Source organism: Callithrix jacchus, chromosome 8 (assembly GCF_049354715.1).
Source record: "Callithrix jacchus isolate 240 chromosome 8, calJac240_pri, whole genome shotgun sequence".
NCBI lineage: Eukaryota > Metazoa > Chordata > Mammalia > Primates > Cebidae > Callithrix > Callithrix jacchus.
In genome coordinates, this window is record NC_133509.1 from 140,337,824 (window position 1) to 140,365,409 (window position 27,586).

General features: G+C 64.7%; 3 protein-coding genes across 20 annotated transcripts; all 3 read left to right on the forward strand.

Annotated features, from left to right (window-relative positions):
- CRIP2 (cysteine rich protein 2) lies at window positions 1–5,787 on the forward strand. The gene is made up of 8 exons (XM_035261749.3): window positions 1–83; window positions 4,063–4,157; window positions 4,245–4,302; window positions 4,490–4,630; window positions 4,714–4,782; window positions 4,865–4,959; window positions 5,148–5,205; window positions 5,295–5,787. The coding sequence occupies exons 1-8, from the start codon at window positions 41–43 to the stop codon at window positions 5,360–5,362; spliced, it is 627 nt and encodes a 208-aa protein (XP_035117640.1). The 5' UTR covers window positions 1–40; the 3' UTR covers window positions 5,363–5,787.
- Window positions 5,788–12,422: 6,635 nt separating this feature from the next.
- On the forward strand, window positions 12,423–14,019 carry CRIP1 (cysteine rich protein 1). Its single transcript, XM_009006673.4, has 5 exons — window positions 12,423–12,525; window positions 13,398–13,492; window positions 13,563–13,620; window positions 13,700–13,745; window positions 13,890–14,019. The coding sequence occupies exons 1-4, from the start codon at window positions 12,486–12,488 to the stop codon at window positions 13,738–13,740; spliced, it is 234 nt and encodes a 77-aa protein (XP_009004921.1). The 5' UTR covers window positions 12,423–12,485; the 3' UTR covers window positions 13,741–13,745; window positions 13,890–14,019.
- A 1,054-nt stretch (window positions 14,020–15,073) lies between these two features.
- On the forward strand, window positions 15,074–27,162 carry TEDC1 (tubulin epsilon and delta complex 1). Of its 18 annotated transcripts, XR_013521628.1 has the most exons (12): window positions 16,518–16,749; window positions 16,849–16,927; window positions 17,394–17,596; window positions 17,844–17,999; window positions 18,983–19,081; window positions 20,900–21,064; window positions 22,353–22,439; window positions 22,796–22,975; window positions 23,269–23,354; window positions 24,093–24,172; window positions 24,459–26,771; window positions 26,880–27,162. XR_013521628.1 is itself a non-coding variant. In XM_078335906.1 (11 exons), exons 1-11 carry the CDS (start codon window positions 16,534–16,536, stop codon window positions 24,647–24,649), a joined length of 1,542 nt encoding a protein of 513 aa, XP_078192032.1. In that variant the 5' UTR covers window positions 16,518–16,533; the 3' UTR covers window positions 24,650–27,162. The 18 variants fall into 18 exon arrangements, 12 of the variants coding, with proteins under 12 accessions (XP_078192039.1, XP_078192038.1, XP_035117636.1 ...); XR_013521629.1 differs by lacking the exon at window positions 24,093–24,172; XR_013521630.1 differs by lacking the exon at window positions 23,269–23,354.
- The last annotated feature ends 424 nt before the right edge of the window (window positions 27,163–27,586 follow it).

The following is a 27,586-nucleotide window of genomic DNA, read 5'->3' on the forward strand; positions in this document are numbered from 1 at the left end:
AGAGCGGGCGGAGGGCGCGGGCCGAGCGGGCGCACCGACCATGGCCTCCAAGTGCCCTAAGTGCGACAAGACCGTGTACTTCGGTGAGTGCGAGTGGGAGCCCGCGCCCGGCCGCCCGGCGCATCCCGCCGCCCTTCGCGGCCAGTCCCACGCCGCACAGTCGCGGCGTAACTCGGGGTACGCCCAGCCCGGGCCCCGGCCCCGGCTGGAGGATGCGCGTCCCGGAGCATGGCTGGCCGTGCTGCCCACGCGGCTGAAGCCACAGGGTGGGGCTGCGCGGAAGCCGGGGCGACCACACCCGAACCCCGAAGCGGCTTGTGGGGGCGGCGCAGGGACCACCCGGGCGGGTCCTGTGGTTCCCCCGGGATGAGGCCGGGGTTTGGGGAGCGCACGGGGATCCGTGGACGCACCCCAGTTCCTCTGACGGCGCCGGGTGGGGTGGGGTGGGGCTGGGCGGGGCAGTGCGCCCTGGGTGCCTTCTGCGCGCCCCCGGGGGCCTGGACCCTTCCTCCTGGACCCCCCACACTCGCTGTCCCGCGAACACGTGGCTGGGCCCGCGTGGCCGGGAACAGTGACCCTCAACTCTCACTTCGGGCTCCGCTGAGCTGGGCTGGGCCGGGTCTGGACTGTTGCCGGGATTCAGTCCAAGCGGGGGCGACCTTGGCCTCTGCCTCCGGCTTGTCCCAACGCATTCTCTTGGCGCGAGTTTCCCCAGGAGTGTCACACGGGGGTAGGGCGGGGCGGGTGTGACACCAGGGTCCCCGCGAACCTGAGAGGGACGTTGTGCTCAAGCAGCCCAGGTGTCCAGGACCCCTGCCTCCTCAAGGTCAGGACAGCCCTGGACGGGATGCAGGTGGTGGCAGGAGGAGGGATGTCTCGCCGGGCGCCCTCGGTCGGCAGCCCCTCCCCCAGGCACGCTCCCCGTTCCTGGCTTGCTCACTCCCTGGGCCTGGGTGTGCCCTTCCCACCCTGGTCCTCCTGGTTGATTCCCTGCCCAGCCTTCTCCAGAGTGGTAATGCCCCTGCCCACCTACCCACCAGCTGCTGCACGGGGGGGACAGACTTAGTGAAGCAGAGAGGAGGGCCGCCACCAACAAGGCCCTCGCCCTGATGGCCTAGACCCGGAATGCGGCGTGGCCGCTGGGCTTCCCTGGCTCACTCTCGGGCTGGAGGGGGTTGAGTGAAGCTGTTGTTTGCTGTTCGCAGTGGGGAGGGACCGGATTTGGCCTGGAGTGCTTCTGGCGTGGCTGGGAGCCGAGGGGCTTCCGGCCGCCTCGCCTGGAGCCCGCTCAGTCCTCCGTCCCTGTCCCAGCGAGAGGTCTCTCTCTGCAAGGCTTAGGGTGGGAGATGATCCTCAGGGCCCGCCTGCAGTCCAGCTGCCCATGACTCTGCCCCAGGCCAGGCCAGCTTGGGCTCTCCAGGGCCTTGGCCAACAGTCCTGTGGACAACCCGGAAAGGCCTTGTGCTTGCCTGGCTGGCCCAGGCTCTCGGAAAACAAAGGCGCTTTAGATGCAGCTGGCTTCTGGCCTGCCCTGGAGGCATGGTGAGGACGAGGGTCCGGAATCCTGCCCACCCCACACCAGGCTGCCCCGAAACTCACACCTGAGTAGAGCCCAGGCTGGGACGTCAGAGTGCACTGAGGATGCTGCCCAGAGCCCAGGCGGGCCAGAGCGGGCAGACGGCGCTTCCGATCCGTTAGGCCCAATCGATTCTGTGTTCCCAACTCGGACCTGTGCTGTGTGGCCATCGACCCACCCAGCGGGTTTGAGGCCCAGTTCCCTGCCCCCACTTGGCCCACGTCCCAGAGATGGCCAGAGCGGAGTGGTGCTGGCAGCCCTGGGCTGCAGCTGCCACCCCGACAGCCATCAAGACCTCCTTGCTGCCGCTGGGACACGCCTGCCCTGGCTGGGACCCGGTGGGGACCTGCCGGCCTGTGTCCCAGCTTCCTTGAGTGGAGTGGTTCTGGCCCGAGGGCTCTCAGCTGCTGCAGCCTTGCGGTTGGGCTGGTGTCCTGGAGGCTCGCCGTGGCCATGCCCAGAGGGTTGTGCTAGGGCTGTGGAGAGCCAGCATTCATGGCCCTGCACCTGTAGGCCACCTGGGGGTCCCATCTCACTGCCAGGAGCAGCTCCCATGCGCCTCTCAGAGTGGGCTTCACCCTAGCCTCGTCCTCCTCCCGGACGTCGGCCAGACAAGGGGTGCCAGGCCACTTGCTACGTAAGAAAGGGGCCCAGGAGAGCCACTGGTCCTCGGCTGCCTGAGGGGCTTGGCCAGATTCTGCCAGGCAGGGTGGGCCCGGCCCCCACACTCCCTCCCCCCTGGCCCACAGCTTGGCCCCTTCCCTTCAGAATTCCGTCTCTGCTGGGCCCTTCCTGCCCCCCCACCTCTTCCTGCCTGGCTCCCTGGGGAGGCTCCGCTTCCGTCCACTGGGAAGCGGCCCAGCAGCCCCAGCACAGGGGGTGGGGGTGGGAGGCAGTGGTGGGGATCCCCCACCCTCAGCAGCTGGCCTCAGACCTTCCTCACCAGTGTCAGCCAGGGGCGTTAGGGTGGGGGAAGAGCTTAGGGCTTACTTAGAACGAGGAAGCTACAGACAGATGAGGGTCCTGCCTGGAGGCTCTGGGGCCACACCTTTGCCTCAGCATCCGGGTGCTGCCAGGCCCATGAGAGCCCAGTTGGTGGGGATCAAGGGCAAGTCAGTGTGAGGCAGGTGTGAGAGGGAGGCAGGTGTGAGAGGGAGGCAGGTGTGAGAGGGAGGCAGGTGTGAGAGGGAGGCAGGGAGCATATGTGTGGGGAAGCAGGTGCGCCAGAGAGGCAGGTATGTGAGTGTAAGGCAAGTGTTTGAGGGAATATGGGGGAGAGTCAGGTGTGTTTGGGAGGCAGGTGTGTGTGGGAGTCAGATGTGTCAGGGGAGGCAGATGTGTGGGGAGAGGCAGGTGTGGGGAGGCATGTGTGTGTGTGTGTGTGTGGTGGAGGCAGGTGTGTGTGTGGGGTGAAGGCAAGTGTGGGAGGCAGGTGTGTGTGTGGGTGGCAGGTGTGTGTGTGTGTGGCAGGTGTGTGTGGGAGGCAGGGGTGTGTGTGTGTGGCAGGTGTGTGGGGAGGTAGGTATGTGTGTGGCAGGTTGTGTGTGTGGGAGGCAGGTGTGTGTGTGTGGCAGGTGTGTGGGGAGGTAGGTGTGTGTGTGGCAGGTGTGTGTGTGGCAGGTGTGTGGGGGAGGCAGGTATGTGGGGAGGCAGGTGTGTGTGTGGGGAGGAAGGTGTGTGTGGGGCAGGTATGTGTGTGGGGGGAGGCAGGTGTGTGTGTGGCAGGTGTGTGTGGGAGGCAGGGGTGTGTGTGTGGCAGGTGTGTGGGGAGGTAGGTATGTGTGTGGCAGGTGTGTGGGGAGGTAGGTGTGTGTGTGGCAGGTGTGTGTGTGTGGCAGGTGTGTGTGTGGCAGGTGTGTGGGGGAGGCAGGTATGTGGGGAGGCAGGTGTGTGTGTGGGGAGGAAGGTGTGTGGGGGGCAGGTATGTGTGTGGGGGGAGGCAGGTGTGTGTGTGGCAGGTGTGTGTGTGTGGCAGGTGTGTGTGGGAGGCAGGGGTGTGTGTGGGAGGCAGTTGTGTGTGTGTGTGGCAGGTGTGTGGGGAGGTAGGTGTGTGTGTGGCAGGTGTGTGTGTGTGGCAGGTGTGTGTGTGGCAGGTTGTGTGTGGGGGAGGCAGGTGTGTGTGTGTGGCAGGTGTGTGCGTGTGTGGCAGGTGTGTGCGTGTGTGGGTGGCAGGTGTGTGTCTGGGGAGGCAGGTATTTGAGCAAAGGCAGGCCAGGCACAGGCCCCATCACCACTGGCACTGAGGGAATTAGTGGGGCAGCCCTGGGGCCCTCTCAAAGGTGAAGGCGGCTCTCCCAGGTTTGGGGCTGGGGACGGACGACGGGACCCAGAGGGAGTGCGGGGCCTGCCAGGTGGAAGGGGGGCGCTTGGCGGGGACTCCCTGGATGTCAGAATGCCCGGAGCGTGTGGGGGTGATGGCTGCCTGGTGGGGACCAAGTGGGGGGCGGCTGGGCCCGCTCTGACCCCTCCCCCGCCCTCCCACGCAGCCGAGAAGGTGAGCTCCCTGGGTAAGGACTGGCACAAGTTCTGCCTCAAGTGTGAGCGCTGCAGCAAGACGCTGACCCCCGGGGGCCACGCTGAGGTAACCCCCTGTGCGGCACAGGCGGGGGCGGGGAGGGGTCGCGGCTCCCACCACCTCCGGGCAGGCCCTGACTGCGCCCCTTTGCAGCATGACGGGAAGCCGTTCTGCCACAAGCCCTGCTACGCCACGCTCTTCGGACCCAAAGGTGAGCCCGGCAGCCCTGCCTGCCCTGGGACCCGCCGGGAGGGGCGTTGGGGGGTGTGGGTGCGGGTTGTGGCCCCCCAGACCCGGCCCAGACTCCCGGTCACTGTGGGACTCCTAGTGCCCCCAGCGGGCCGTTTTCTGAGACGTCAGCTGGCTGTGGCCCCCACCCCACGTGCCCCCACTTGCAGGCGTGAACATCGGGGGTGCAGGCTCCTACATCTATGAGAAGCCCCTGGTGGAGGGGCCGCAGGTCACCGGCCCCATCGAGGTCCCCACGGCCCGAGCGGAGGAGCGGAAAGTGAGCGGCCCCCCGAAGGGGCCCAGCAGAGGTGGGCTGGGCATGGGCTGGGGGCTGTGCCTGGGGGTTGGGGGGACCCCTGTCCTGCCCCGACCTCACTCTTGTGCCCCGCAGCCTCCAGCGTCACCACGTTCACTGGGGAGCCCAACACGTGCCCACGCTGCGGCAAGAAGGTGTACTTTGGTGAGTGCAGACCACCGGCCCTGTCGCCCCTGTCCCAGGACCTGCACCCCCAGGGCTCAGCCTAACCACTCCCCCTTCCCAGCTGAGAAGGTGACATCTCTGGGCAAGGATTGGCACCGGCCCTGCCTGCGCTGTGAGCGCTGCGGGAAGACACTGACCCCTGGTGGGCACGCGGAGGTGAGGGGAGTGCCGGGGGCTTGGGGGCGAGGAGGGAGGGATGGTGGCGGGGATAAGCGTGAGGAGCTCCAGGAGGGCGTGGGGGGTGGGCGATGCTGCTGGGAGTCGACCTGCACTTTCTGCAAGCCTCCAGGTGTTGGGTGGGGGAGTCTGTGGACCCCTTCCTCAACACCCACCTTCTGTCCCAGCACGATGGCCAGCCTTACTGCCACAAGCCCTGCTATGGAATCCTCTTCGGACCCAAGGGTGAGTGTGACCAGGGTGGTCCTCGGTGTTCCCCCTGCCCTCCCCTCTGCCCTGTTCCCTCCACCTACCCCAGCGGCCTTTCTCCACAGGCGTGAACACCGGTGCCGTAGGCAGCTACATCTATGACCGAGACCCTGAAGGCAAGGTTCAGCCCTAGGCCACTGCTTTCAGGTGTGGGCCCACCTGTGCCCCGACCCTGAGGGGCCCCCTGCTTGGCCCAGTTCTATAGCAAGCCCGGGGCGTGTTGGAGAAGGGGCGGCCACCGGCAGAGCACCACACCCATCCCTGAGGCTCTGCTGTGTCCGCTCCTCTGGCATTCTTGGGTGTCCTGTGACCCTCTGACCCCTGTGTGACTCTGTCCCAGCATTTCCCTGGCCCTGCGGCACTGTCCACTCTGCCTCCCTCTCCTGCTGCCCACCCCCCTGCCACTGTTATTTATGCTCCCTTCATGGGTGATGGTCATGCCCTCACCGTGCCCCTGGCTGAGTTCGCCCCTCCGGGGTGCCCTGCTTGGTGTGCCCCACAAGCACTCCACACCCTCATGTGGCTCACCTGCTGCCAATAAAGGGTTTGAGGATTGCAGGTTGTCTTTGCTTGTGGAAGGGTTGCAGACCCGAGACCACGTCACTTTCTGCGGCCCATGCCTGCTCCCAGCCAGAGCCTCTGGGTCTGGTGCTGTGGGCTGGGCCCTCCTCCTGAGGGTGATGGTGGGGGTGGGGCCCTGGGATGTTTTTGAGGGGGAGGGAAGATGGGGACAGGGAGCATGGTCCCTGGTTTGGGTGGTGGTGCCCCCCCCCCCCGCTCCATGGGGAGGAAGCAAGAACGCCAGGCAGGGAGGAGGTAAAGAGGGTAGGAGGCATCTGTGGGCCACGGCCTGGTGAGGGTGGGGTCCATGGAGGACAGAGCCCTGGAGGAGAGTTGAACCTGGAACCTGAATATGCCAACAGCAGGCCTGAGAGCCCAGAGCTGCCTGGTCTGTGGAGCCTGGGAGGCGCCGACGGTTCAGTCCTGAGAGCAGAGGATATGCCCCTGAGTGCAGGGAATGGGGCAGGGGAGCAGGGAGGGGGCCCGGGCAGAGAATGGGGAAGCTGGTGAAGGGTGGGTGGGGAAGAGGTCTCCGGCAGCCCAGGACTGGACTGGGAAGCACAGGAGGCTTTGGGGGCTGTGGTCAGAGCAGGAGCAGAGAGTGTCAGCCTGGCTGTTTCTAGCTTTATCCATAGGATGATGGGCAGGCATTCGTGGACAAGCCTGCTTTGGCTTGGGGTGTGGCCCAGGGACAGAATCCATGCCCGTTCTGGTGAAGGTTTGAGTGATGACCGATTTACTCCTGGCCTACTCAGTGGTCGAGGCTCTGCCCTTTCATCCAGGGACCCTGGTGGCTCCAAGGAGCCCTCCCCTCCCCCCAACTCTGCACGTCTGTGTCGCCTTCTGCGTGCGCCACTCCTCGGGTGTCCACCAGAGGGCGGGCTCTTCCATTCTGGCAGCACAGGGCAGCCATGCAAAGACCTTCCCCAGTGGCTGAGCCCTGCCCCTGGGCCACCCCGAAGATGCCTCTACCCTTCCTGCAATGAGGGGCACCCGGACCTGGCCACCTCCAGGCCCCTACCCCCAGTGCCACAGGGCGACCGGGGCTTTGTGCCTCTTCCATGCTCCCAGCCGTTGGCACAGCTCCCAGCCTGGCCACCCTCCAGTCCATGGGCTCTGATGGAGCTGAGCCTGGATTCAGGGCCCTTTGTCCCAAGAGCAGACACCACATCCTGGTGGGTCCTGGGCTGGCTCTGGTGTCCAGCCATGCCACAGATGCCCTCCAGCCAGGCACCCGGTTCGGCCACTGTGTCTCCTCCCACCTAGAATTCGGCCAGAACATCTGGGGTCTGACATCGCGGAAGGCACGGCCACTCCCAACCCCAGGGAGAGGGGTGGTCAGGCAGACTCCAGACCCTGGCTCACAGGAGGGGCTGGATGGTTCCCCGTCTCACCCCCTCCTGCCAGGCCAAGGCTTCCTTGTGGGGGGTGTGGGAGGGTTGTTTTGGGAGAACTCAGAATTCCCGGAGTGCCCACCCTTATTGCGGGCTCCCAGGGTTGCATGGGAAATTCCTTTCTGCTTGTGGTGTGGGGCGGGGGGACTCCAGGGTTCAGCTGGGTCCTCCTCCCTTGGGAGCCTCCAGTGGAAACTATGTCTGAGGACAGTGGTGGGCGGTGTGCCCTTTCCTAAAACCTGGGCGGTGATGGGGGAGGGTGGGAGGACCATTTGTGTGCTAGAAGACCCACCTGGGTCGGTTGGGGGGATGATATGGGCAGGGGTCTCCTCCAGAGATCAGCCCCTGACCCGCCTGGACAGCAGCACCGCCCCCAGGCCTGGCTAGGGCAGGACCGCTTCCTGCGGGGCGGGTCTGAGGATGACGCCTGCCTGCTGTGTTTGTTTCAAGTCATTGTCATGGAAACCGGGGCGGCTGCAGCTACTGTTTGTCTGGACGGCGTCGCTGGGTGGTGTCACTGGGGGTGGCTGCATGCCCATGACACTAACAGGGCTCCCTTGCTGTCTCTAGCTCCAGGAAGCTATCTGTCCCCCCCAGCTGTCTGCCAGCCGGGGGCTTCCTTGGGTGCCTACAGCCCCAGACAACCCCTAAAAGGGAGGGAATCTGGAATGGGCACTTTTGTTCCTGGGTGTGCCTCCTCTTCTGTTCCTGCCTCTGGGACTGCTCTGCCTCAACCTTCACTCTCCCTGACCTGGACCCATGCCCAGCCTGTGAGGCGACTCAAATACCATGTGCTCCATCCCTCTCCATCAGAACCCCTGGGAACCAAGTCCAGGGATCCATGAGGCTCTGGTGCCCCTGTGGGGCCGAGCTCACACCATAGCTGCTCTGTGGAGCCCAGCTGTGCCGCTTCACCTGCTCCTCACCTGCACCCTCGCCATCCAATCTTCCTGTGCCTCCTGGCCAGGATCCCCCAAGGTACACCCCACTCCAAGCTGGGCTGGTGGAGTCCTCGATGGTGTCCCCAGCCAGGCCTCTTTGTGGGGCCAGCTCAGCCTGCAGCTACCCCTGTGTCCACTTCCTCTGGCCCTTGCCCCAGCCCCCAGCACCCTTTCTCCAGGCCCTGCCCGGCCTTCCCTGGGCCAGTGACTGCAGCATCAGCCCTGAGTACCCTCGCTCCCAGGGTCTCCCCAAATTCCTGCCCTGATTCAGACTCGACACAGCTGAGACCAGCGCCCTGACCCTCTACAGGACTTGGCAGGACACACTTCCCTCCTGGCCCTGGGTCCAGCTTACTGGTGGCCGAGGTAGCCTGAGGGGTGGATTGTCAGGAAATCATCCAGTGCGTGGGCTCCTAGCTCCAGACCATTGAGGGCAGGGCACAGGCAAGGGCTGGCTGGGGACCAGGACAGCCAGGTATGGGTAGCACTTTGCCCAGTGCCGGATGGGCTTTGGGTGCGGGTGTGGGGTCCAACTACGGGGAAGGGAAGCTGGAATTCCAGCCTCTGGAATTCCTAGACTAAGGCTGTAGGAGGCTGGTCCCAAGTCCAGCCTCAAGGGCAGGGGCACCCCATCTGGCCAGTCTGTGGAATCCAGGCAGGGGTGCAGCCCCATGGGGGCAGGGCTGGCTGAGGAAGCCCCCTCCTTTCACACCTTGCCATGTGTGCTCTGGGAGAGGAGGAATGGAGCAGCCTTCCCACCTCTGCTGGAGGTGAGGCTCAGAGGACGGGAGGGACCTGTCTGGGAAGCCTGTCCCATCCCAACCCCACGCTCGATCAGCCCAGGGCAGGAACGGCCATTGCACCTAGCACACCCAACCAGGGCCAGACCACAGTCCAGACAGGGGGTCCCGGGAGACAAGCAGCTTAAAATAGACCCTGGGAACTTGGGAGAATCTGAGACTCAGCTGGGCTGAGGGGGAGGGGCAGGAAGGTGGGCCCTGGGGAGGGCTGAGCTGGGTGTGTTGGCCAAAGCAAGGCACCTGGTTGCAGAGTGCCCAGGTCTGGGAGGGCACCTCACACCTGCCCACACCCTCAGCCTGGGCATGGGGGCGGGAGGGGGTGGGGAGGGCTTCAGGGACAGGGAGGGGCAGTCCCAAGGCGAGTGCCATAGTCTGCAGAGGGAGGGGCTGTGGGCCCAGAGGAGCAGAACGGTTCTGGAGGGGTGGACAGCGGGGCCCAGCCCAGCCTCTCTGTCACCCTGGTTCCTGGAGCCCAGACCTGGCTGCCACACCCCAGCCCCTGCAGGCGTCAGCCAGAGGGCCAGCAGGAGTAGGCCAGGGTGCAGAGGAAAGGCTGAGCAGACGGAGGAGGCCTCTCGATGCACCTGGAACCCTGTAGCAGCCCCACCAGCCCCAGTTTTAGTGCCCTCTTGCTGTCCAGGTGCAGGGTGGAACGTTCTGCGCATAGAGGCAGCCTGGGGTGAGCAGCTGGGGACCTCTGTGTCCCTGTCCTGACCATTCTGTCCTCTGTTTGTTTCTGCCACAAACTCCACCAGCATCTCTCAAGGTGGGCTGAGAGGTGCAGGCGCTGGGGTCTCTGGCTAGCCCAGTGAGCTGGAGTCAGGCTGGCCCCATTGACCAGATCAGTGCCCCCGGGGCAGGTGAGAGCCAGGCAGGCTTATGAAGCCAGAGGCCTGGTGCCTGGGCTGGGGCCGGTGTGTCCCAGAAGTTGGCAGGATCCTGACCTGCCCAGACGGGTTGGGCCCTGGGGGTGGGATGGTGTGAGCATGGAGTCGAGGTGGAGAAAGGAACTGGAAGGTGGGCTCCTGAGGCTGAGGAGGGGTCCCCACCCCTGGAGCACAGAGTGTGGGGGAGTGCAGGAGAAAGGGGGTTTGAGGGGCACGTCCATCTTTAGCTAGTTTGGGGAGGGTTCCAGGGATTGTCTGTGACTGTGTGTGTGTGTCTCTGTGTTACATCTGTGTCTGTGTCAGTGTGTGTATCTGTGTTTGTGAGTGTGGGTGTCTGAGTGGAGTGGAAAAACTGCTGTGAGCCAACACAGAAGGTGCAGCCCCATGGTGAAGGCATCCTGCCCCCCACCCCACCTCACCCCACCCGTGACCATGGTGACAGGAAGCAACAGCCGGGAAGGCCAGGAAGGGACTCATCACCCTGGTTTTTAAGGGGGGGGTTCCCCCATGGGCAGGGCAGGTTGGAGTCCAGAGTGTGGGGGAAGGGGCCATCCCGGGGTAGGGGGTAGAAGGGAGGACAAGGACTGGGTCATTGTCCTTATCTGCCCTGGCCACTGTCTCTACATGAGCCACAAGGCACCTGGGGTGGGCTCGGTAGGGGGCTTGACAGAAACGGGCAGACAAATGCTCTCGGGCACCCCAGAGACCCCAAAGATGGACACACCCACACACAGGTATGCCCGAGGGTACCAGGCACATCTGTGCCTCAGGCACCCACCCTACACTTCTGCACCCAGAGTATGTTACCCTGGTGGGGGTGTGGATGGTGGTGCCGGCCACCCTGGGGCCTGTGGGCACCACATACCCCAGGGGAAGTGCAGTGACAGAGCCCCCGGCCTCCCAAAACCATGTGGGCTCCCCTGGCCTCTCCCCCTTCTCAGTGCCTCTGCCTGTCTGTAGGTTTGTTCCATGGTACCCAGACTTGGTGGAGATGGCCGGTGGGCCGAGACCTGAGAGTGGGTTTCCAGGCTCACTGGGCTGGAGACTGGGGTTCCAAGGTTGCCGGGCAGGAGTACACCCCTGCTCTGGAAACCTTGCCTCTGAGGGGTCTCGGAATGGGGCAGGGGAGGGCTCCAGTGGGCTCCTGTGGAATGTCTTATCAGACCCCAGGACTTAGCCCCAGTTGGGGACAGAACAGTGGCCTTAGAGGGGGGATGCCAGGAGGGGGGTGAGCAGGATGTGGCCTTGGCCGATGTGCCGGTGGGGGTCTCTGCAGTGTGGCCTCCAGGACAGGCACCCGTGCCTCCGCCACCCTACAACCCTGCTACTCCTGTCCTCTCCCCAAGGGGGGCCTGGTGGTGGACAGGGCAGGGTAGGCCTGGAGGGGCTGACTGTGGGGCGGTGGGCTTCAGGGAAAGTGAAGTTGGGATCACAGGTGCAGTTAGGGCAAAGCTGGGGCTCCTGAGGCCTGGGACGATGGTGTCCAGCACCCCTGGTGGGGGACAGTGCTGGCACAGGCCCAGAGGTGGAGGTCAAGGGGAGATAAGATGATGGCTGACATGGCTGACTGGAGGGATGGGGGCAGGGAGGAAGGGCAGGAGCCCTTGTGCTGTGGGGGCTTGGGCTCGGGGCTCCACGAAGCTCGGAGGTGAAGGGCCTGTAGAGAGAGGGCTCCCCTGCCCATTGAGAGGAGAGGGGGCTGGTGGGCTGACCCTGGCCCCCAACCTGAGGCTGGCTGGTCAGCTGGAGGGCTGCCCCACAAGCCTGAGGGCCAGCGGCCCGTTGGCCTTCCTGATCTCTGGGAGGGTGAGGCGGGACAGCCTCTGCCTGGCACCGGGCTCAGCCTCCACCCCACCTGGGCAGTGGACTTGGACTATTCTGGCCAAACTGGGCGTTTCCTGCAGAGATAAGGGCCCTCCCGGCGCCCGGCCGACCATCTTCCAGCCGGCCTGGGGGTGGCCAAACTCTCCTTTGTCCACCGCAAACCCCAGCCCCGCAGCCACTGGTCCTCAAGCTATGGCTCCACTCCTTGGGAGTCCCCGCTGCGGTCGGATGGACCTCTCAGAGCAGTGATCAGGGGAGCTAGCAGAGGCGGGATGTCCCTCCAGAGCGAGGGGCTGAGGGGGGCGAACTCCTAACCCTGCGTGGGATGAAGGCCAGAGTGGCTTCCTCAGTGGGGGCGACAGGGACTCTCCGGCAATTGTCCCCGGCCCTCCGTCTTGGCGAGGGCAGGATCAGCGTGGGCTGCTTTGCATCTCTTTGCATTTAGAGGTGTTTGATCCGGGCTGGGGCCGGGGGCGGAGGGGGCTTCCTGCTTCGGGGGAGCCTTTTGCCCTGAGCCTGGCTCCTGCCGGGCTAGGGGCGCGGCTTGAACTCCCGGAGGAGCTGCGCTGGGTCAGTAAGTCTCCACCGCCCTCTGCTCTGTCCTCAGCCAGGTCCGGGTCCAGCCTGAAGGCGGGGGTGGACCAGATGACCTTTCTCCGGCCGTGGGCCTGGATCCGAGGTCCCCCGGGTCCAAGTCCTGGATTGGTGGGCGGGGCGTGAGGGGCGGGGTCTCCAAGGGGCGGGGTCCCGGGGTCCCTGAAAGGCGCAGACCCGCCCGACCCTCCCAGTCTCGCGCCTGCAGCCCTTCCCGCCCCAGCCGCCGCCACCCGCACCGAACCCGGAGCTGCCATGCCCAAGTGCCCCAAGTGCGAGAAGGAGGTGTACTTCGGTGAGTGCGCGCACGCCGGCCCCGCGAGGAGGCGCCGCTGAGGGGCGACGGGGCTGGGGGCTGCTCGGGAGGACTGGGGCGCTGGGTCCCCTGGGCGCCGCCTTGGAGCAGACATTACAGCCCGGCGCACGCCTGCCCTGGGAGGAGGGTGGAGGCCCCTGCGTCCGAAGGCCGCACGATCGCTGCCGGTTCGCGGTCTTGCTGCGCTCGGCGGGCTGCCTCCGGCTCTGAGCCTCCGCGTCTCTGGGCCCTACGGTCTCTGCCGTCTCTTCTCGCGCACCCTGGGTGGGGGACCCGTGGGGACCGTGGGGCCGGAAGGAACGCGAGCCTGGGGCCGCGCCTCCCAATGCAAAGTAGAAACAGACGCGGAAACCGACGCCCGGGGCGCGATCCCTGACTCCCGCCTTCCTGCCCCGCGCGCGCGCCCCGAGGGGAGGGAGGAAGTGGGAAGTCACCCCCGTCCTCGCCTTGGAGAAGGGCTCCCGCAGGCTCCACCTTGCCACCGCAGAGGCCGGGGGCTGAAAGCCCGCAGCCTGGCCCGGGCCTTCCTGACCCAGCCAGGACCCCTGACCCTGGGCCCCGCCCTTCAGCCCCACCCAGCCCTCAGGAGCAAGACTCGGGGCCGCACCCCCCAGTGGCCCCGGCACCAGGCCGGTTGTATTGGCTCTGGGGATTGGAGCTTGGTGCTGTTCGGTTGTAATGGCTCTGTCCTCATGGGACAGGCGGCTGAGACCTGAGGGGGCTGCCAGCCTGGGAGGATGGACCCCCAGTGCACAGGGCTTGGGCAGAGCTGGCTGCAAGAGGCGAGTACGCCAGTGGTGGGTGTGCGCGGAGTCCCCCAGCGTCTCACGGGCCCGTCTGTGCCTCTGCAGCTGAGAGGGTGACCTCTCTGGGCAAGGACTGGCATCGGCCTTGCCTGAAGTGCGAGAAATGTGGGAAGACGCTGACCTCCGGCGGCCACGCTGAGGTAGGTGGGACCCACCCTGGTGGCAGGGCCCAGGGGTGATGGCACCCCCTCACGGCCCTTCTCTTTGCAGCACGAAGGCAAACCCTACTGCAACCATCCCTGCTACTCCGCCATGTTTGGGCCTAAAGGTATGCACCCCGCGCCTCTCGTCCCTGCCCACCCCACAGTCCCGTATCTCCCTGTTGACTTTTTCCACCTTCTCTGCAGGCTTTGGGCGGGGTGGAGCTGAGAGCCACACTTTCAAGTAAACCGGGTAGGTAGGACCCCACCCCTGTCCTGCCCCCTGGTTCTACTCTCGGGTTGGGGATGCTTCCTCCCAGGGAGGCCTGACCACTCATGGGGTCCAAAGGGAGGCCGTGGACGCTACACTCACGTCTGTGCCTGTCTCTCTCCACAGGTGGCGGAGACCCCATCCTTGGCCGCTGGCTGGGCCACTCACTGTCCCGCAAATGCCAGGCCTCGTCCCCAGATGCCCAGGGCTCCCTTGTAGCCCCTAATGCCCTCAATAAACCTGAACACGTGGATAACCTGTGTGTGTGTGCGCGCGCGCGTGCTGGGTGAGCCGGGGTGTGCAAAGGGGCTGCAGTGGAGCTCTGGCCGCAGCTCTGCCAGTGGCACCTCCAAGGCGGGGACAGAGGTGACTTCCCACTTCCTGTGTATCGCCCTCCCCAGGGCACTGTTCCAGGGCCTCATAGGCCGGGCCCCGTGTGCAGAGTGAGTCCAGGCCACCCTAGACTTCCCGCACCCAGCCCTGCTGCTCTGAGCCCACCTCCACAACCTCCAGACCCTCAGAGGTGCCCCTGACCTCTCCTGGTCTTCTGGGGAGCAGGAGGGGAGGCTTTGAGAGGCTTGGGGACGGGTGGGGCTGGCAAGGCGGGGCTGGCCTTGGGTCAGGGGGATGAATCAGCTCACTGGTTCCGTTTCTGAGAGGCTCTAGGGGAGCTGTGGGGACTCCTAGCCTTCCCCCTTCCTGCCCCCCAACCCTGTCCTTATTCCCCACCCCTCCAGTCCAGGCCGGGCTTCTGCAGGGGCCTGAGGCTGCTCTGCCCCTGACCCAGACACCACTGCCCCACGTGAGTCCTCGTCTGCCATCTACCCTCTGCCCAGGGACTTACCCTGTGGCCCGCTGTCCAGCGGGGAACTTGAGTGCTGGCCGTGCACAGGGGCTGAGGGTCCTTCGGGAAACTCCCTTGTCAACTCAGCCAGCCGCTGCTGACTGGGCCACCTTCAGAGGCTCCCTTCCCCACACTGGCCACTTAGATTCTGGCCCTAGCAGAAGGCCACCCCTGCGGACACCCACTGATGTACAAGAGCCGAGGCCTCACCCTGCCCTAGGGTGGCGGTGGGTGTGCCGCTGGCTCCGCTGGACAGGTGCGGCGTGGGGGCAGCCTAGGGTAGCCCAGGGTGGGGTGTGTGGGGTGCCTGGGAGATCCCTGGGATCCCAAGAGCTGGGAACCACAGCGCTTTTGGTGGGTTGGGGGCAGGGGAGGGGGGTGCCGGGGTGCCCAGGTGAGGCCTCCGTTCTGGACGGTGGTGGGTGGCGCTGCGGGAACTGAGAGCTTTGACTCAGCGACACCTGGTGCAGAGGAAATCTGCAAGCGCGGGGCTGGGACAGCGCGGAGCAAGGCTGCAGAGGGGCCCGCCACCCCCCACGCTTCCTGCCAGGTTCCTGTGGCGCCGTGGGCCCCCACCCCGCCCCCACCCCCCGGGCTCCTGCCGCCGGGGAGCTCGCAGGTGCAGAGGCGCTCGGAGGAGGAGGCCCTTGGCTTCAAGGAAGCCGCCGGCGGGGCAAGGAGATTGGGCTTCCTCCTGGCGCTGGCGCCGTGAAGGAGGTCGCGATGCGCCAAAGGGAAGGAGGCTGCGGGCGGGGGAGGCCGGAGGGTGTGCGGGGAGGGACAGGATGGGACCTGCTCGGGTGGGGCCCTGAGGGCCAGGAGGGCTACCTGGAGGAGGAAATGGGGGCGAAGGAGGCCGGGAGGTGGGGCCGGGACTCCTCGGGCTGTGCCTCGCGTGCGCGCGGCCAGCCAGGGCTGGGGGTCCAGGGAGGACTGAGTTTCCCGCCCGCCTTCGCCGCCGCCCTCCAGCCCCGGGGAGGTGCAGGGGCATCGCGGGAAGAGACCGGCGACGCGCGGCTCGCGGTCTACACGGATGCCCGGAGACGCCGCTGGCCGCGAGCCGGCCCGACCTTCTGTCCCCGCAGACGGCCCCGCGCTTCTTCCGGCCCGCGCCTTTCGGGGCCGCCCGTGCACGCGGGCCCGGCTCAGCGGGGCTCGGGCAGCGGCTGCGTCCCGCGCCGGCTTCCTCCGGGGCTGCTCCGTGGCGGCGGCAGAAGGACGCGAGGCCGCGGGCGGGCGAGGACCGGGAGCGCCGGCGGAGGCGGCGGCGGGCCGGGGCCGGGCGTTCGGGGCGGGGGAGTTGCCTGGGACCTCGCACCGGGATCCCGGGGCCGGCAGCACCCGGGGCTGCGCTGTGAGGCGTGGCGGGCTCCGGGCGCCTCCTGGCGGCCCGGCCGGGGAGGCGGCGCGGAGGGGCGAGGCTCGTCGGCTCTGGCTCCGTGGGGCCCGGCTGCGCTGCCTTTTGCGGACCCAGGGGGCGCCCTCGGGAGTCTGCGCGCTGCAGCCGGGCGGTTGCTAGGTTGCCAGGGGCGTGAGACGCTGATGGGCGGGGTCTGGGCGAGGCGGGGAGTCGGGTTCGTGACGGTAGAGTCGGCAAGGGCGGACTCCGCGGACTTCTACATACCGACGGCCGGGCCATCAGCCCGGAAGTGGGTCCGCACGGGACAGAATTAGACTACACTCAAACTCAAGGGAAACCGTTCATTGGGCCGGGCCTCGAAGGCGGGTCCCTGCCGACGCGGTGATTGGATGCAGGTCCGGCTAGCACGGCGATTGGGTGAAAGACCCGGCCAGCGCGGCGCTAGCCCGGGCGGCCCGTACGGTGATTGGGCGCAGGTCCAGCCGGCGCGCTGATTGGACGCTAGACACGGCCCTTGCGGCTATTGGGTGCAGGTCCCAGCCTGGGCGCTAGACCCGGCCCGTGCGATGCTTGTGCGCAGGTCCCGGGCGGCGGCGGCGACGGCGGGCGATCCGAAGGAGGCTGGTGCTGGCTCTATGGGGAGGCGGCGGCGGCGGGTGGACCCCGCGGCTGGGGCCCGGGCCGCGGCCCTGCCTGAGGCCATCGCCGCGTTGAGTCGGTCGCTGCCCTCGGGACCCAGCCCCGAGATCTTCCGCCGCGCCAAGTTCGACCGTCCGGAGGCGGTGACGTTCGCGCGGAGGGCAGCCGGGCCGGGTGGGGTCCAGGGCCCTAGCAGGGAGTTGGGCCGGCTCCGCTGACTGCCCACTTTTTATTTTCCGCAGACCGCCGCGCTCTGGCAGCTTCTCTTCCGCGTGCTCGTGCCACTCCCTCTGGACAACCCCTTGGCTTCGCTCGCCCAGGGTAAGCCCAGCTCCTGGCGGGCCCTGGCCCCACCCACCCGGTAGCGCTGGCCCCACCCACCCGGTAGCGCTGGCCCCACCCACCCGGTAGCGCTGGCCCCCTCCTGCCCCTGTAAAGCCCCGCCTTCCCATTAAGCCACGCCCCTGGCAGGCTCTGGCCCCACCCACCCGAGTGGCAAGGGCCCCACTCCCGCAGAGCCCCGCCTTCCCAAGTTAGCCCCACCCCTGGTAGGCTCTAGCTCCACCCCCTTGGGTATTTTTTGTTTCTGCTCCTACAAAGCCCTGGGCCCATCCGCGTTTACCCCCTGGCCTCCTCATCCTGATCTGAGTTCCAGCTCTCCCACCATAGTTTCTTATGAGCTCGGCCTTGAGCCCCTGCTCGAGTGACCTGTAGGGGTCTCTGGAGGCATCCAGGTGGCATCACTTCCAGGCTTGTGGTCCCCTGAGCTGGTGGTCTTCTATCCTAGAGGTCCAAGCCCGCTTGGTGAAGTCAGCACTGCGCTCCCGGGGCTACCCGCGGCTGGCACTGGCACAGCTCCCTGAGGATGGCTCCCAGGGCAGCCGGGAGCTGCTCCTGGCTCTGTCCTGGCTCTTGGCCCGAGGACCTGTGCCTGAGCAGATGCTGGCCCAGACCCGAGTGCCTCTGGGTGATGAGATGACTGTGTGCCAGGTGCGTGTGGGTGAGGGTAGGCCGAGCCAGCCCTGGTCTCAACTCCTGGGGCCAGAACAAGGGCAGGCCTGGGCTAGCCCCCTGTGTGTCTCCTGCCCAGACCCTCAGGCCAGTCCCACAAGGGGTTACCCAGCTGCCTGCTGAAAGCACCCTTTGTTCCTGGCTGTGCCTCCACTGCCCTCTCCATCCTGGCTCTTCCTGGGGGCAGGGTGGGTGGGAGCAGGTCCTGACCGTTGTCTTTCTCCAGTGTGAGGCCCTGGCCAGCCCTGGCCCACCTGCACCCCAGGCGCGAGCAGAGGATCCTGTGGATGTCCGCTATGTGCAGTGGCTGATGGGAAAGCTGCGGTTCCGCTGGCGCCAGCTGGTGTCCAGTCAGCAGGAACAGTGCACCCTTCTGAGCAAGGTAGAGCTGGCACAGGGCTTCCACCCGGGGGCTGTGTCCTGTGCTGCAGGCCGCCAGCTGCCAGTCCCTGTGGCCCATCCTGCCAGGCCTGGCATGGGCTTTTGGCTGGATGTGGCCTTCCTGCCTGGGCTTATCCGGAGCCTGACGTGGTTCCAGGAGGTCCTTGTGGGGGTCCAGGGCAGGATGAAGGTGGGCAGGGTGGAAGCTGGTGTCAGCTCACAGAATTCGCCTTCTTGTTCCTGAAAGGCACCAGAGGCTTTTTCCGGCTCTGTCACTAAACATTGTGATGGGCTGTGTGCCATGAATGCCATACCCTCCTGGGCACTGGAGGGGAGGGGGACACCCCCTGCTCCCGCCACATCCTGCTTGGGGCTGACTTGGGGGTGGGCAGTGCCTGTGGGGCCCCGAAGGTGGTAGGGGTAGGCTCAGGGTCACAGGTACCCAGCAGCATGTCCACTGTGAGGCCAGGGCTGACGGGTGCTTCTGTGGCAGCAGCGGGCTCCCAGCCTTGCAGAGGGTCTGTTGCTCAGCTGGCCTTTCCAGGGACCTCCCACCCTGTCGGGCCTGGCTTTGACACCACCCACCATGCTCACCTACATGCCCCTCTGTGCTGCCCTCCAGCCCTAGATCCAAGCAGTCACTCCCATCCCCACTGTGAGCCTGTCCGGAGGCTGTTCCTCCTCCGATGCTTCGGGGGAAGCCAGGGCGCCCCACTGCAATCCTGCTGCTGCCTGGGAGCTGGGGGGGTGGGGAGGCCATCAGTGAAGCTGCCTGGCCCCCCCTGCAGGAGGCCCCAGCGGTGCAGACAGCGGTCCTGCATGCAGCCCAGCCCTGACAGCCTCAGGTGGAGTGGCCAGCTCCGAGCCCTGTTTCCGCCTCTGTGCGGTGGACTCTGAAGGCTGACCTTCCTGGACTGGTGGAGTTCAGTGCTGGGGGAGGTGCCTGCCTCCCCCTCAGCCTGGAGTCTGTACTGCCTGTTTCAGATCCACCTGTACACACGTGGCTGCCATGGGGACCAGAGCCTTGGTCATCTGTCCGTCACTGAAGCAGAGATGCTCAGGGACCCAGAGGGAGGCCAGCAGGTGAGGGCGGGTGAGCTGCTGGGGCGGCACTGCTTGAGGTGGGAGGAGCCCAGGGGGGCCAGGGAGTGGGTGTCTCTGCGTTTCTGCCATCCATCATTGCTGTCATGGGTGATAGGCGTGTCCTCTGGGCCTCTCCTAGCCTCACGGGCCGCTCCCCCTTCCACAAATCCAGGCAGGGTGTGGGTGGGGGCCCAGGGACACAGGAACCTGTGCTAGGCCGGCAGCTGGCTGAGGGCAGGTTGCTGGAATGAAGGTGTGAGCCAGTGGTGTTGGCACCTCAAGTAGGTTTCACCTGGTGTGGCAGGGACCCCTGGGGGTGTGCAGGGACTAGCCCACACTGGGTGAAGGGCTGGGCACAGGGCTGACCGTGGCAGGGACAGCTGCCGTTCAGAGCCCAAGGCCAGATGCACATGGGTATACTGGGCGGAGCCTGCCAAGCTGGAGCCAGCCCCATAGGCCCTGGAGACTTGCAGGCCCCATTTTGCTTGCGACCCTGGGGCCAACCAGGGGACACAGCTCCAGGCTACCGGGCTCTGTGGTCCCGGGCACATCCTGAGCCCTGGATAACACAGACCTGGAGGAAAGCCTGGCTCTGAGCCCCGGGTGGCCATGTGACCCTGGGCAGACAGCGGCAGAAGTGTCAGAGTTGCCTTAGCCCCAGGCGTCTTCCCGAGGGATGGCCACTTCCTCTCACCCTGCCCCTCCCCTCCCCTCCTCCCTGCCGGCCTTCCACCTTCCTCCTTCTTTCTGGGGGTCTGCCCACCCATCATCACTGGCTCCTTCCTCTTGGCCAGCTTGGTTTCAGGGGACAGGGAAGGGCTGGCAGCCGCTCTTTTTATTTTATTTGTTTTTTGAGACAGAGTCTTGCTCTGTTGCCCAGGCTGGATTGCAGCAGTGGTGTGATCTCAGCCCACTGCAGCCTCTACCTCCTGGTTTCAAGTGATTCTCCTGTCTCAACCTCCTGAGTAGCTGGGACTACAGGCGTGCACCACCCTGTCTGCCTAATTTTTTTTAATTTTTAGTGGAGATGGGGTTTTGCCATCTTGGCAAGGCTGGTCTTGAACTCCTGATCTCTGGTGATCCACCTGGCTCAGCCTCCCAAAGTTCTGGGATTACAGGCGTGGGCCACCCACTTGGGCTGGGCTTTCTACTGTCCTGAGTGACAGACTGGCACTGCCCAGCTCTAGGTGGGTACGGCCAGGCAGGAGTGCTGTGGCTCAGGGCTGGTGTGACCCCTTCTTCCAGGCCCATTCCTCTCTGCCTCTTCCCTCTCCAACTCCAGAGTCTTGGCCCCTATACCTCATCCCAGGCCTGACCAGGGGTACCCAGGGGTCAGAGGCGGATGGCCTGGCTCCCAGCCCCCAGCCTTATGTCTGCTGTGGCTTCCTGCTCATGGCAAGGGCCTGTGCGTTCCACTCTGCAGCCCCAACCCTGGGGAACTGCATGCCGCTCTACGGGCTCACAGGGCCTGCTTACCAGCTGGTCCTATCCCTGGCTGAAGTGGGTCTGGCACCCACTCCGTCGGCCTGCATTGGCATTGGCGGTGCTGAGGCAGCATCTGGGCACCCCGGTCTGCCCTTGGCCTTGCCTCCCTTGTAGAGGTGGCTTTGCAAAGCCCAGGCTTCTGGCCCCTGGGACCCCTGGGTTGGGGCAGAGCAGAGGCTGCCCAGGCCTCAGCCTGCTCCTGCCCAGGGAGCCTCTGTGGAGACCACCGTCTGTGGTGGGCTGGGGGGCCTGGAGGTGAGGCCCTGTCCTCTCCTGGAAGCTGTGTGCGGTGCTGGCCAGGTGGACTGGGGCCATGGGCTGGCTTCCTTCCAGGGTTTCTGCAGTGGGAATCCCCGAAACCTGGACCTGGCCTACCTGAAGGGCTTGTACTTCTCCTGCACTCCTGGGATGAGTCCCAGAACCTTCTGGAAGGATCTGTGGCTGGTGTGTGAGCAGCCAGGCCTGCTGCTGGGTGACTGGCGGCTCCCTTGGGTCCTGGTAGGGCTCTGCCTGCAGCCTGCTCTCCCCGCTCAGGGCAGTGCGTTGGGGAGGTTGGCAGGCGTGAAGACCACAGCACTTGGGGGTGGGTGGGAGGGGCAGTAAGGGGTGTCTTTGACCCTCCTCTCCTGCCTGCTCCCGCCCCTGGGGCCCTTAGCTTCATGGAAACTGTGGTGACTGCCCTTCTGTTAGGTGACTGTCCATCTGTTCTGTTAGTTTGCTGCTCTTCTGTTAGGTGACCGTCCTCCTGTTGGGGGTGTTTAGGCATCTGTCCCCATGGGGTCTTTGCTCTTCTCATGGCCTGCCTGGGTGGGCATGTGGGTGGCCCCAGCCTGCTCCAGCTCCCACGCCGCTCACAGACCTCCCTGTTCTCATCTTCTCTGACTGCCTCTGCTCTGCTCCATTCTGCTCTTCCCCAGGTGGGCTGGGTTGAGCCTGGTGTTCAAGGCCATCCCTATCTGCCCCCCATCCCACTGCTGGAGTCCCAGACCCCTGCAGCCTGGTTCACACTCTGGGTTCCTTGGGAGGAAGGGTGGAGTGGGCAGGATTCAGGTGCAGAGGGCCTGTCCCCACAGGGGTGCCCCCTGCCCCAGGGCCCAGAATCACTGGTGCAGATAGCCCACTCTCTGCACATGGGCAGAGCAGCTGCCATGTCTGGCCGTTTCCAGCCGCCTTGCCCAGCTGTGGCACACTGTGGGCAGGTGCCTTTGTGTAGGGCCATGGGGCAGACCCTTCGCTTGGGAATGTCAAGTGTGGCTCAGCTCTGCCTTCTCTGCCACCTGGGCCACTAGGCAGACTCCTTAGGGGGTCCCTGAAGTGATGGGATGGTTTTTCCCTCCCCAAGAGGCTGGCTGGCTCCCCAGTTTGGGGCCTCCCCCTCTGCCTGCAGCCCCCAATATAGCCCCCATTCAGCGAGGGGTGTGGGGCGGAGGTCTTGGCTTCAGAGGCACCTGGACTCTGTCCCTGACCTTGTTGGACTCGCAGCGGGGCTGGTGTGGGGGACAACAGGTATCCTCAGAGGGCAGGGCCAGCTCTCGTCTGGCAGGCAGGGCCTGGCTGTGCGTTGGGGGCTGCCCTGTGCTGCAGAAAGGACAGGTGGGCTATGGTTGCCGCACCGCACCAGGGTGCCCTGCTTGTTCTTCTGGCCAGAGAACCTGGGTGCAGGCAGGTGGAGGGTTGAGGGGTGGGGCGTGTGCTGGGTCCAGCGTGTGCTGGGTCTTGTGTCTGTCCTGCGTCTGTCCCTGGGGTCTGGTGTGAGGTTCTAGCCCAGCTGCCGTTTGCCTTTCAGCTGCTGCGGACTCTGGAGTGTGCGAACCGGCGCCTGGAGGCGGTCCTGGCGTGGCGGCGCACAGAGCTGGTCTTCTGGCGGTGGATGGTGAGGACGCCCACGTACACCCTCCCGTCATCCCCCCCCCCCCGCCTGCAGCAGCCTCAGGTGGAGGATGGGGATCTTCCAGTTTTCCAGACAGCGGAGGGGCTTTTAGGGAGGCCTCAGATCTCCTAGCGTGTGCTTTTTCTAGGGCTTCTGCTCACCTTCTGGGGAGGCCACTGTGGCCCTGTCCTCAGCTCTGTGGCCTGTGTGCCTCCCTGGATGTCGAGGCTGCTGAGATGGTGGCATCCAGCCGCTGTGGGACCTGGGGGGCCACCACTGCCCTCCCTGCCCTCTGTCCTTCTGTCTCCTCAGCTGGGAAACCCCACTAGGTGCAGGCTGTCTCACTTGGGTCTCCGTAGGACACTGTCCTGGACACCTGTGCCCCCGGGGTGCCGGCTGCCGCCTCACAGGGCACCTTCCTGCCCCGGATCCCTGAGCACAGAGGTGGTGAGTTGGAGCTGGTAGCATGGGAGCTGCGGGCGCTGCAGGAGGAGCTGCAGGAAGCTGTGGAGTGCAGACGGGCAGCCTGGGAGGCCAAGGTGAGGGCCAGGCTCGCTCTGGGCACTGGCCACCTTTGGGGGATGGCTGACCTGAGGGTGCTTTGAACTTGCTGGATTCCATAGCTGCATCTGATTGAGTGGCGTGGTGAGTGGCACACTCACGCATGCACTCTGAGGGGCAGGAGGGCACATGGTGACGACCCCTGCTGCTGTGAGACAGCCCTGCCCCTCCTGCTGGAGGTCTGTTCTCGGATCTTTGCGTGAGGAGGGAGGGAAGCCCGTGTTGTGGGGCCTGCTGCTCCCAGGCCTCCGCCACACGTGGATTCACACAGTGGTGCTCGCTCTACCTGCCTGGGACTGTCGGACCTGCTGCTGGACGCCTGGGTGTCCTCCCTAAACACAGCCGTCACCTACGCAGGTTCGTGGCTGTGGACATGGGGCTGCATCATTCTTTCTCTCTTTTTTTTTTTTTTGTGTTGGAGGAGTCTCACTCTGTCGCCCAGGCTGGAGTGTAGTGGTGTTATCTCGGCTCACTGCAACCTCTGCCTCCCGGGTTCAAGTGATTCTCCTGCCTCAGCCCCCGAGTAGCTGGGATTAGAGACGCACGCCACCATGCCTGGCTAATTTTTTAACTTTTAATAGAAGTTTTCACCATATTGGTTAGGCTGGTCTTGAACTCCTGACCTCATGATCTGCCCTCCTTGGCCTTCCAAAATGCTGGGATTACAGGCGTGAGCCATGGCACCTGGCCTCTATTTTCTTTTTCTGAAGAATTTTAATGGCTGGGCGCAGTGGCTCACACCTGTAATCCCAATACTTTGGGAGGCTGTGGCAGGTGGATCACGAGCTCAGGAGATCGGTACCAGCCTGGCCGATATGGTGAAACCCCATCTCTACCTAAAAATGCAAAAAAATTAGCCGGGTGTGGTAGCATGTGCCTGTAGTCCCAGCTACTTGGGAGGCTGAGGCAGGAGAATCGCTTGAACCCAGGAGACAGAGGTTGCACTGAGCCGAGATCACACCACTGCACTCCAGTCTGGGTGAGAGTGAGACTCTGTCTTAGAGAAAAGGAAAAAGAAAAGAATTTTAACGTAAATTTCAGTCAGGATTTTTCCCTTAAAGTCTTCAGTAAGCCTCTCTTTTTCTTCTTCTCAAGACGAAGTCTCACACTGCCACCCAGGCTGGAGTGCAGTGGCATGATCTTGGCTCACTGCAACCTCTGCCTCCCAGGTTCAAGTGAGTCTCCTGAGTAGCTGTGACTACAGGTGCATGCCACCACGCCCAGCTAATTTTCATATTTTATATTTTTATTATATTTTAGCTAATATATATTTTATATTTTAGCATATATATATGGGGTTTCACTATGTTGGTCAGCGTTTTCAGGGAGCCTCTCTAAAGAGCATGGGTGTTTCCTGCATGCGTGCTGTGCCCACACCCCTCATTCTGACCCAGGAAATGCTGAGGGGTCTGAGGCCAGTATCCTGGGGGGACAGAGCCACCACCATTGTCTCCCATGCAGGCTGGAGGCTGTGGATGGGGGCCAGAGTGGAGTGCTGTGCGGCGGGCCTCTCGGGAGGCCGTGGAAAAGGAGCTGGGAGCTCTGCAGCGGTGCTGGGAGCAAGATGGGGGCCCGGCCCAGCCCCATGGGCCACACCGGCTGGTGAGACGAGAGGATGGGGCAGCAGGGGACCAGGACCTGCGGGCAGCTGAGGTGATCAGGACGCTGAGGAGCCAGGAGGCCTGCCTGGAGGCGGTGCTGTATCAACTACAGGGACAGTGTCGGCAGGAACTCGCCAGGCTGGCGGGAGCCCTGCCTGGCCTCATCTGGATCCCACCGCCTGGACGCTGAGGGCTGTGGACAGGCACTCCTGTGGGAAACCTGCCTTGGCCTAGCCCGGCTGGGTGTTGGGGGAACAGAAAGAGGGCTGGGTGGCCGCAGGGGTGGGAAACCTGCCTTGGCCCAGCCTGGTTGGGTGTTGGAGGAACGGAAAGAGGGCTGGGTGGCCGCAGGGAGGGCAGATGCAGAGCCCAGGTCATGTGCTGGCTTCAGGGGCTGGGCTGGGCTGACTCTGGCCGGAGCTGAGGCCCAAGGCCAGCAGCACTGACCACTGGGTGTGGCCAGACCCCTGAGGGGGTTGTGATGGCCCAGCTGGTGGTCTGGAGGGGACTCAGGAGTGAACTGTGGCAGCTTCCCCGTGGGCAAGGCTGCTGGGCCTCCTGCTTCACCCTGTCAGGCTTCCCTGTCTGGGGAAGGGGGTGTAGAGGATCCCTGGGCTGTGGTGGGCAGTCTAGGGCTGACGGGGGCTAGAGGACATGTGCACCCCAGCAAGGTGAGTGGCAGGTGGCACAGGCCTCCCCGGCACCGGAGTGCCATGGACCCTGACCCCTTCATCCGGTCTCCCCCTGCGGCCCAGCCCTCGCTGTGAGCACAGCCTCTCCCCCACCCCAGCCTTGGCTGTGCCTGGTGTGGCGCCGGATGGGAGTCTGGGGCTCTGCTCCTTCCCTGGAGGTGGTGCTCCGGGTGGGGGCACAGCGTGGACAGAGAGGCTTTGTTCCAGAGGCTGCCCAGCAAGCTCAGCTCAGTTCTGACAAAGAGCCATCTGTGTCCCCAGGGACGTGCCCCAGCCTGGCGGAAGGAGGCTTGGCCTCATGGCAGCCCCCGCCCCCACCAGCAGGCACAGGTGGCCCTGCGGCCTCTCCTGCCTCCTTCACAGGGCTCCCTCTCTTCTGGGGCTGTCAGACTCTGGCCTGAGGTGGGCAGAGACGGGGCTGGTGGGGCCACCTCCAGGCTCCTGCCAGCCCTGCCCTGGGGCCACGTCCATCCGCCTGCCAGAACACACCCTCATTGGAGCCTTTCCCACTGGGCTGGGCCTTGCGCCTGTGTGGCACACCTGGGGATGCAGCTCCAGCCTCAGCCTGTCCGGGCCTGTCCGGGCCTCCTCGGCCCTGGGGTGGACACACCGAGGCCGCCTGCTTCCCCATTCCCGTGCCCGGGCCTCAGGAGCACCTCAGTACCCAGACGTGGCCAGCAAGGCCTCCCTTTCAAGAGCACCTCCCTGACCCGCTCATGCGGCCTGGGCCCTGCAGGCTGTGGGCTGTGTGCCGAAGCACCATGGTCTGCCCCTCTGCCGGCTCCTCCTAAGGGTTCCTGCCACTGCAGCTGCTGGGTCCAGCCCTGTGTCAGGCGCTCAGCCCTCAGCCCTCCTCCACTGCAGCCTCAAAGGTCCCTGGTGCCCGCAGCCAGCCTTGGCTTCTGGACAGGGCTTTTCTTATGCTGGGAGCAGGTCCACGTAAACCCCTTCTATAACCACAGACCCAGGACTCCCACGTGTAGGGCCACAGCCCTGCAGGGTCCTGGGGTGTCCCCTATCGCTGCTGAGGCACAGGATCTGAGAAGTAAAGAGACAGGACACAGGAGGACTGGAAAAGCAGCTGGGCTCGGGGGCCACACCACCTATGAGCAGAGACAGGCGAGGCCCCGAACTTTCAGGAGCATCTGTATGTATTGGGTGCAAGACTGGGAAAGGTAGTGAGTGAGGTCATCTTAAGGACAGTGATAGGGTCAAGACAATCACGTGTCCAATAAACAAGGGGTCCACCCCCATTAGGTCCCCGAGGCATGGAGGTGGGCCGTGCGCAGCGGAGAGTGTAGTGCGTAGTATCTCTTGTCTAGGGCAGGCTACTTCCAAGGAATTCTATAGGCGGATGCCCTTGAGACAGCAGCAGAGCTGACCTGGTCCACAGCCACCTGCTGGCAGCTTCCAGTGAGTTCTGCAGGAGGAGGCTTTTGCCCCAGCACAGCAACAAGAGCTGATAAAGTTCAGTCACCAAGGTGAGATTATACCGGAGGGGTTTCGAACCCTCGGAGGCTCGTGGGATTGCCGGTCTGAGGGCGGCCTTCCACAAGAACTGGAGCAGGGTCCTACAACTCCTTTATCAGGAGTGGCTCTCGCCCCAAGCCTGCCACACAGTGGGTATATTCACGACACTGAACGCTGCCGCCTGGGCCATGGATTCCTGTCCTGGTATAACTGCCTTTTCCCTAAATCATGCTCTGTACCGTGTCTGCTCTACACGTTCCTCTGACTATGAACTAAGATATAATTGTATATATATGTGGAAATAACAGAGTTGTGGGATATTTTTCAGGCACTAATTCTGTAAACTATGATATATAAACGATTATATGAAGGAAATAGCTGAGTAATAACACTATAAACTAAGATATTCTTCAGGCTCTTATTCTGCTGGGGATCTGCTGAGCTCTCCTTCCTCAGCCCCCAGATCGAGGGTACTCACATCACAGGCCTTGGGGAGGAGGGAGCTTGGTGGGAGGGAGGCCAGGGCCGTGGGAGGAAGGTTGGCAGGAGGGTGGGAAGGGCTGTGGGAGGGAGCTTGGTGGGAGGGAGGCCGGCGGGAGGGAGGTTGGTGGGAGGGTGGCCAGGGCTGTGGGAGGGAGATTGGTGAGAGGGAGGCCAGGGCTGTGGGAGGGAGGCCAGGGCTGCGGGAGGGAAGCTGGCGGGAGGGAGGCCAGGGTCATGGGAGGGAGGTTGGCGGGAGGGAGGCCAGGGCTGTGGGAGGGAGGTCAGGGCCGTGGGAGGAAGGCTGGATGGAGGGAGGCCAGGGCTGAGGGAGGGAGGTCGGCAG

Coding starts and splice junctions, on each gene's coding strand:
- TEDC1 (XM_078335906.1), top strand. CDS start 16,534: ATGCTTGTGCGCAGGTCCCGGGCGGCGGCGGCGACGGCGGGCGATCCG. Junction 16,928..17,393: donor CTTGGCTTCGCTCGCCCAGG/GTAAGCCCAGCT, acceptor CTTCTATCCTAG/AGGTCCAAGCCCGCTTGGTG. Junction 22,440..22,795: donor TGGTCTTCTGGCGGTGGATG/GTGAGGACGCCC, acceptor GGGTCTCCGTAG/GACACTGTCCTGGACACCTG.
- CRIP2 (XM_035261749.3), top strand. CDS start 41: ATGGCCTCCAAGTGCCCTAAGTGCGACAAGACCGTGTACTTCG. Junction 4,158..4,244: donor CCCCCGGGGGCCACGCTGAG/GTAACCCCCTGT, acceptor GCCCCTTTGCAG/CATGACGGGAAGCCGTTCTG. Junction 4,960..5,147: donor CCCCTGGTGGGCACGCGGAG/GTGAGGGGAGTG, acceptor CTTCTGTCCCAG/CACGATGGCCAGCCTTACTG.
- CRIP1 (XM_009006673.4), top strand. CDS start 12,486: ATGCCCAAGTGCCCCAAGTGCGAGAAGGAGGTGTACTTCG. Junction 12,526..13,397: donor CGAGAAGGAGGTGTACTTCG/GTGAGTGCGCGC, acceptor GTGCCTCTGCAG/CTGAGAGGGTGACCTCTCTG. Junction 13,621..13,699: donor CGCCATGTTTGGGCCTAAAG/GTATGCACCCCG, acceptor CCTTCTCTGCAG/GCTTTGGGCGGGGTGGAGCT.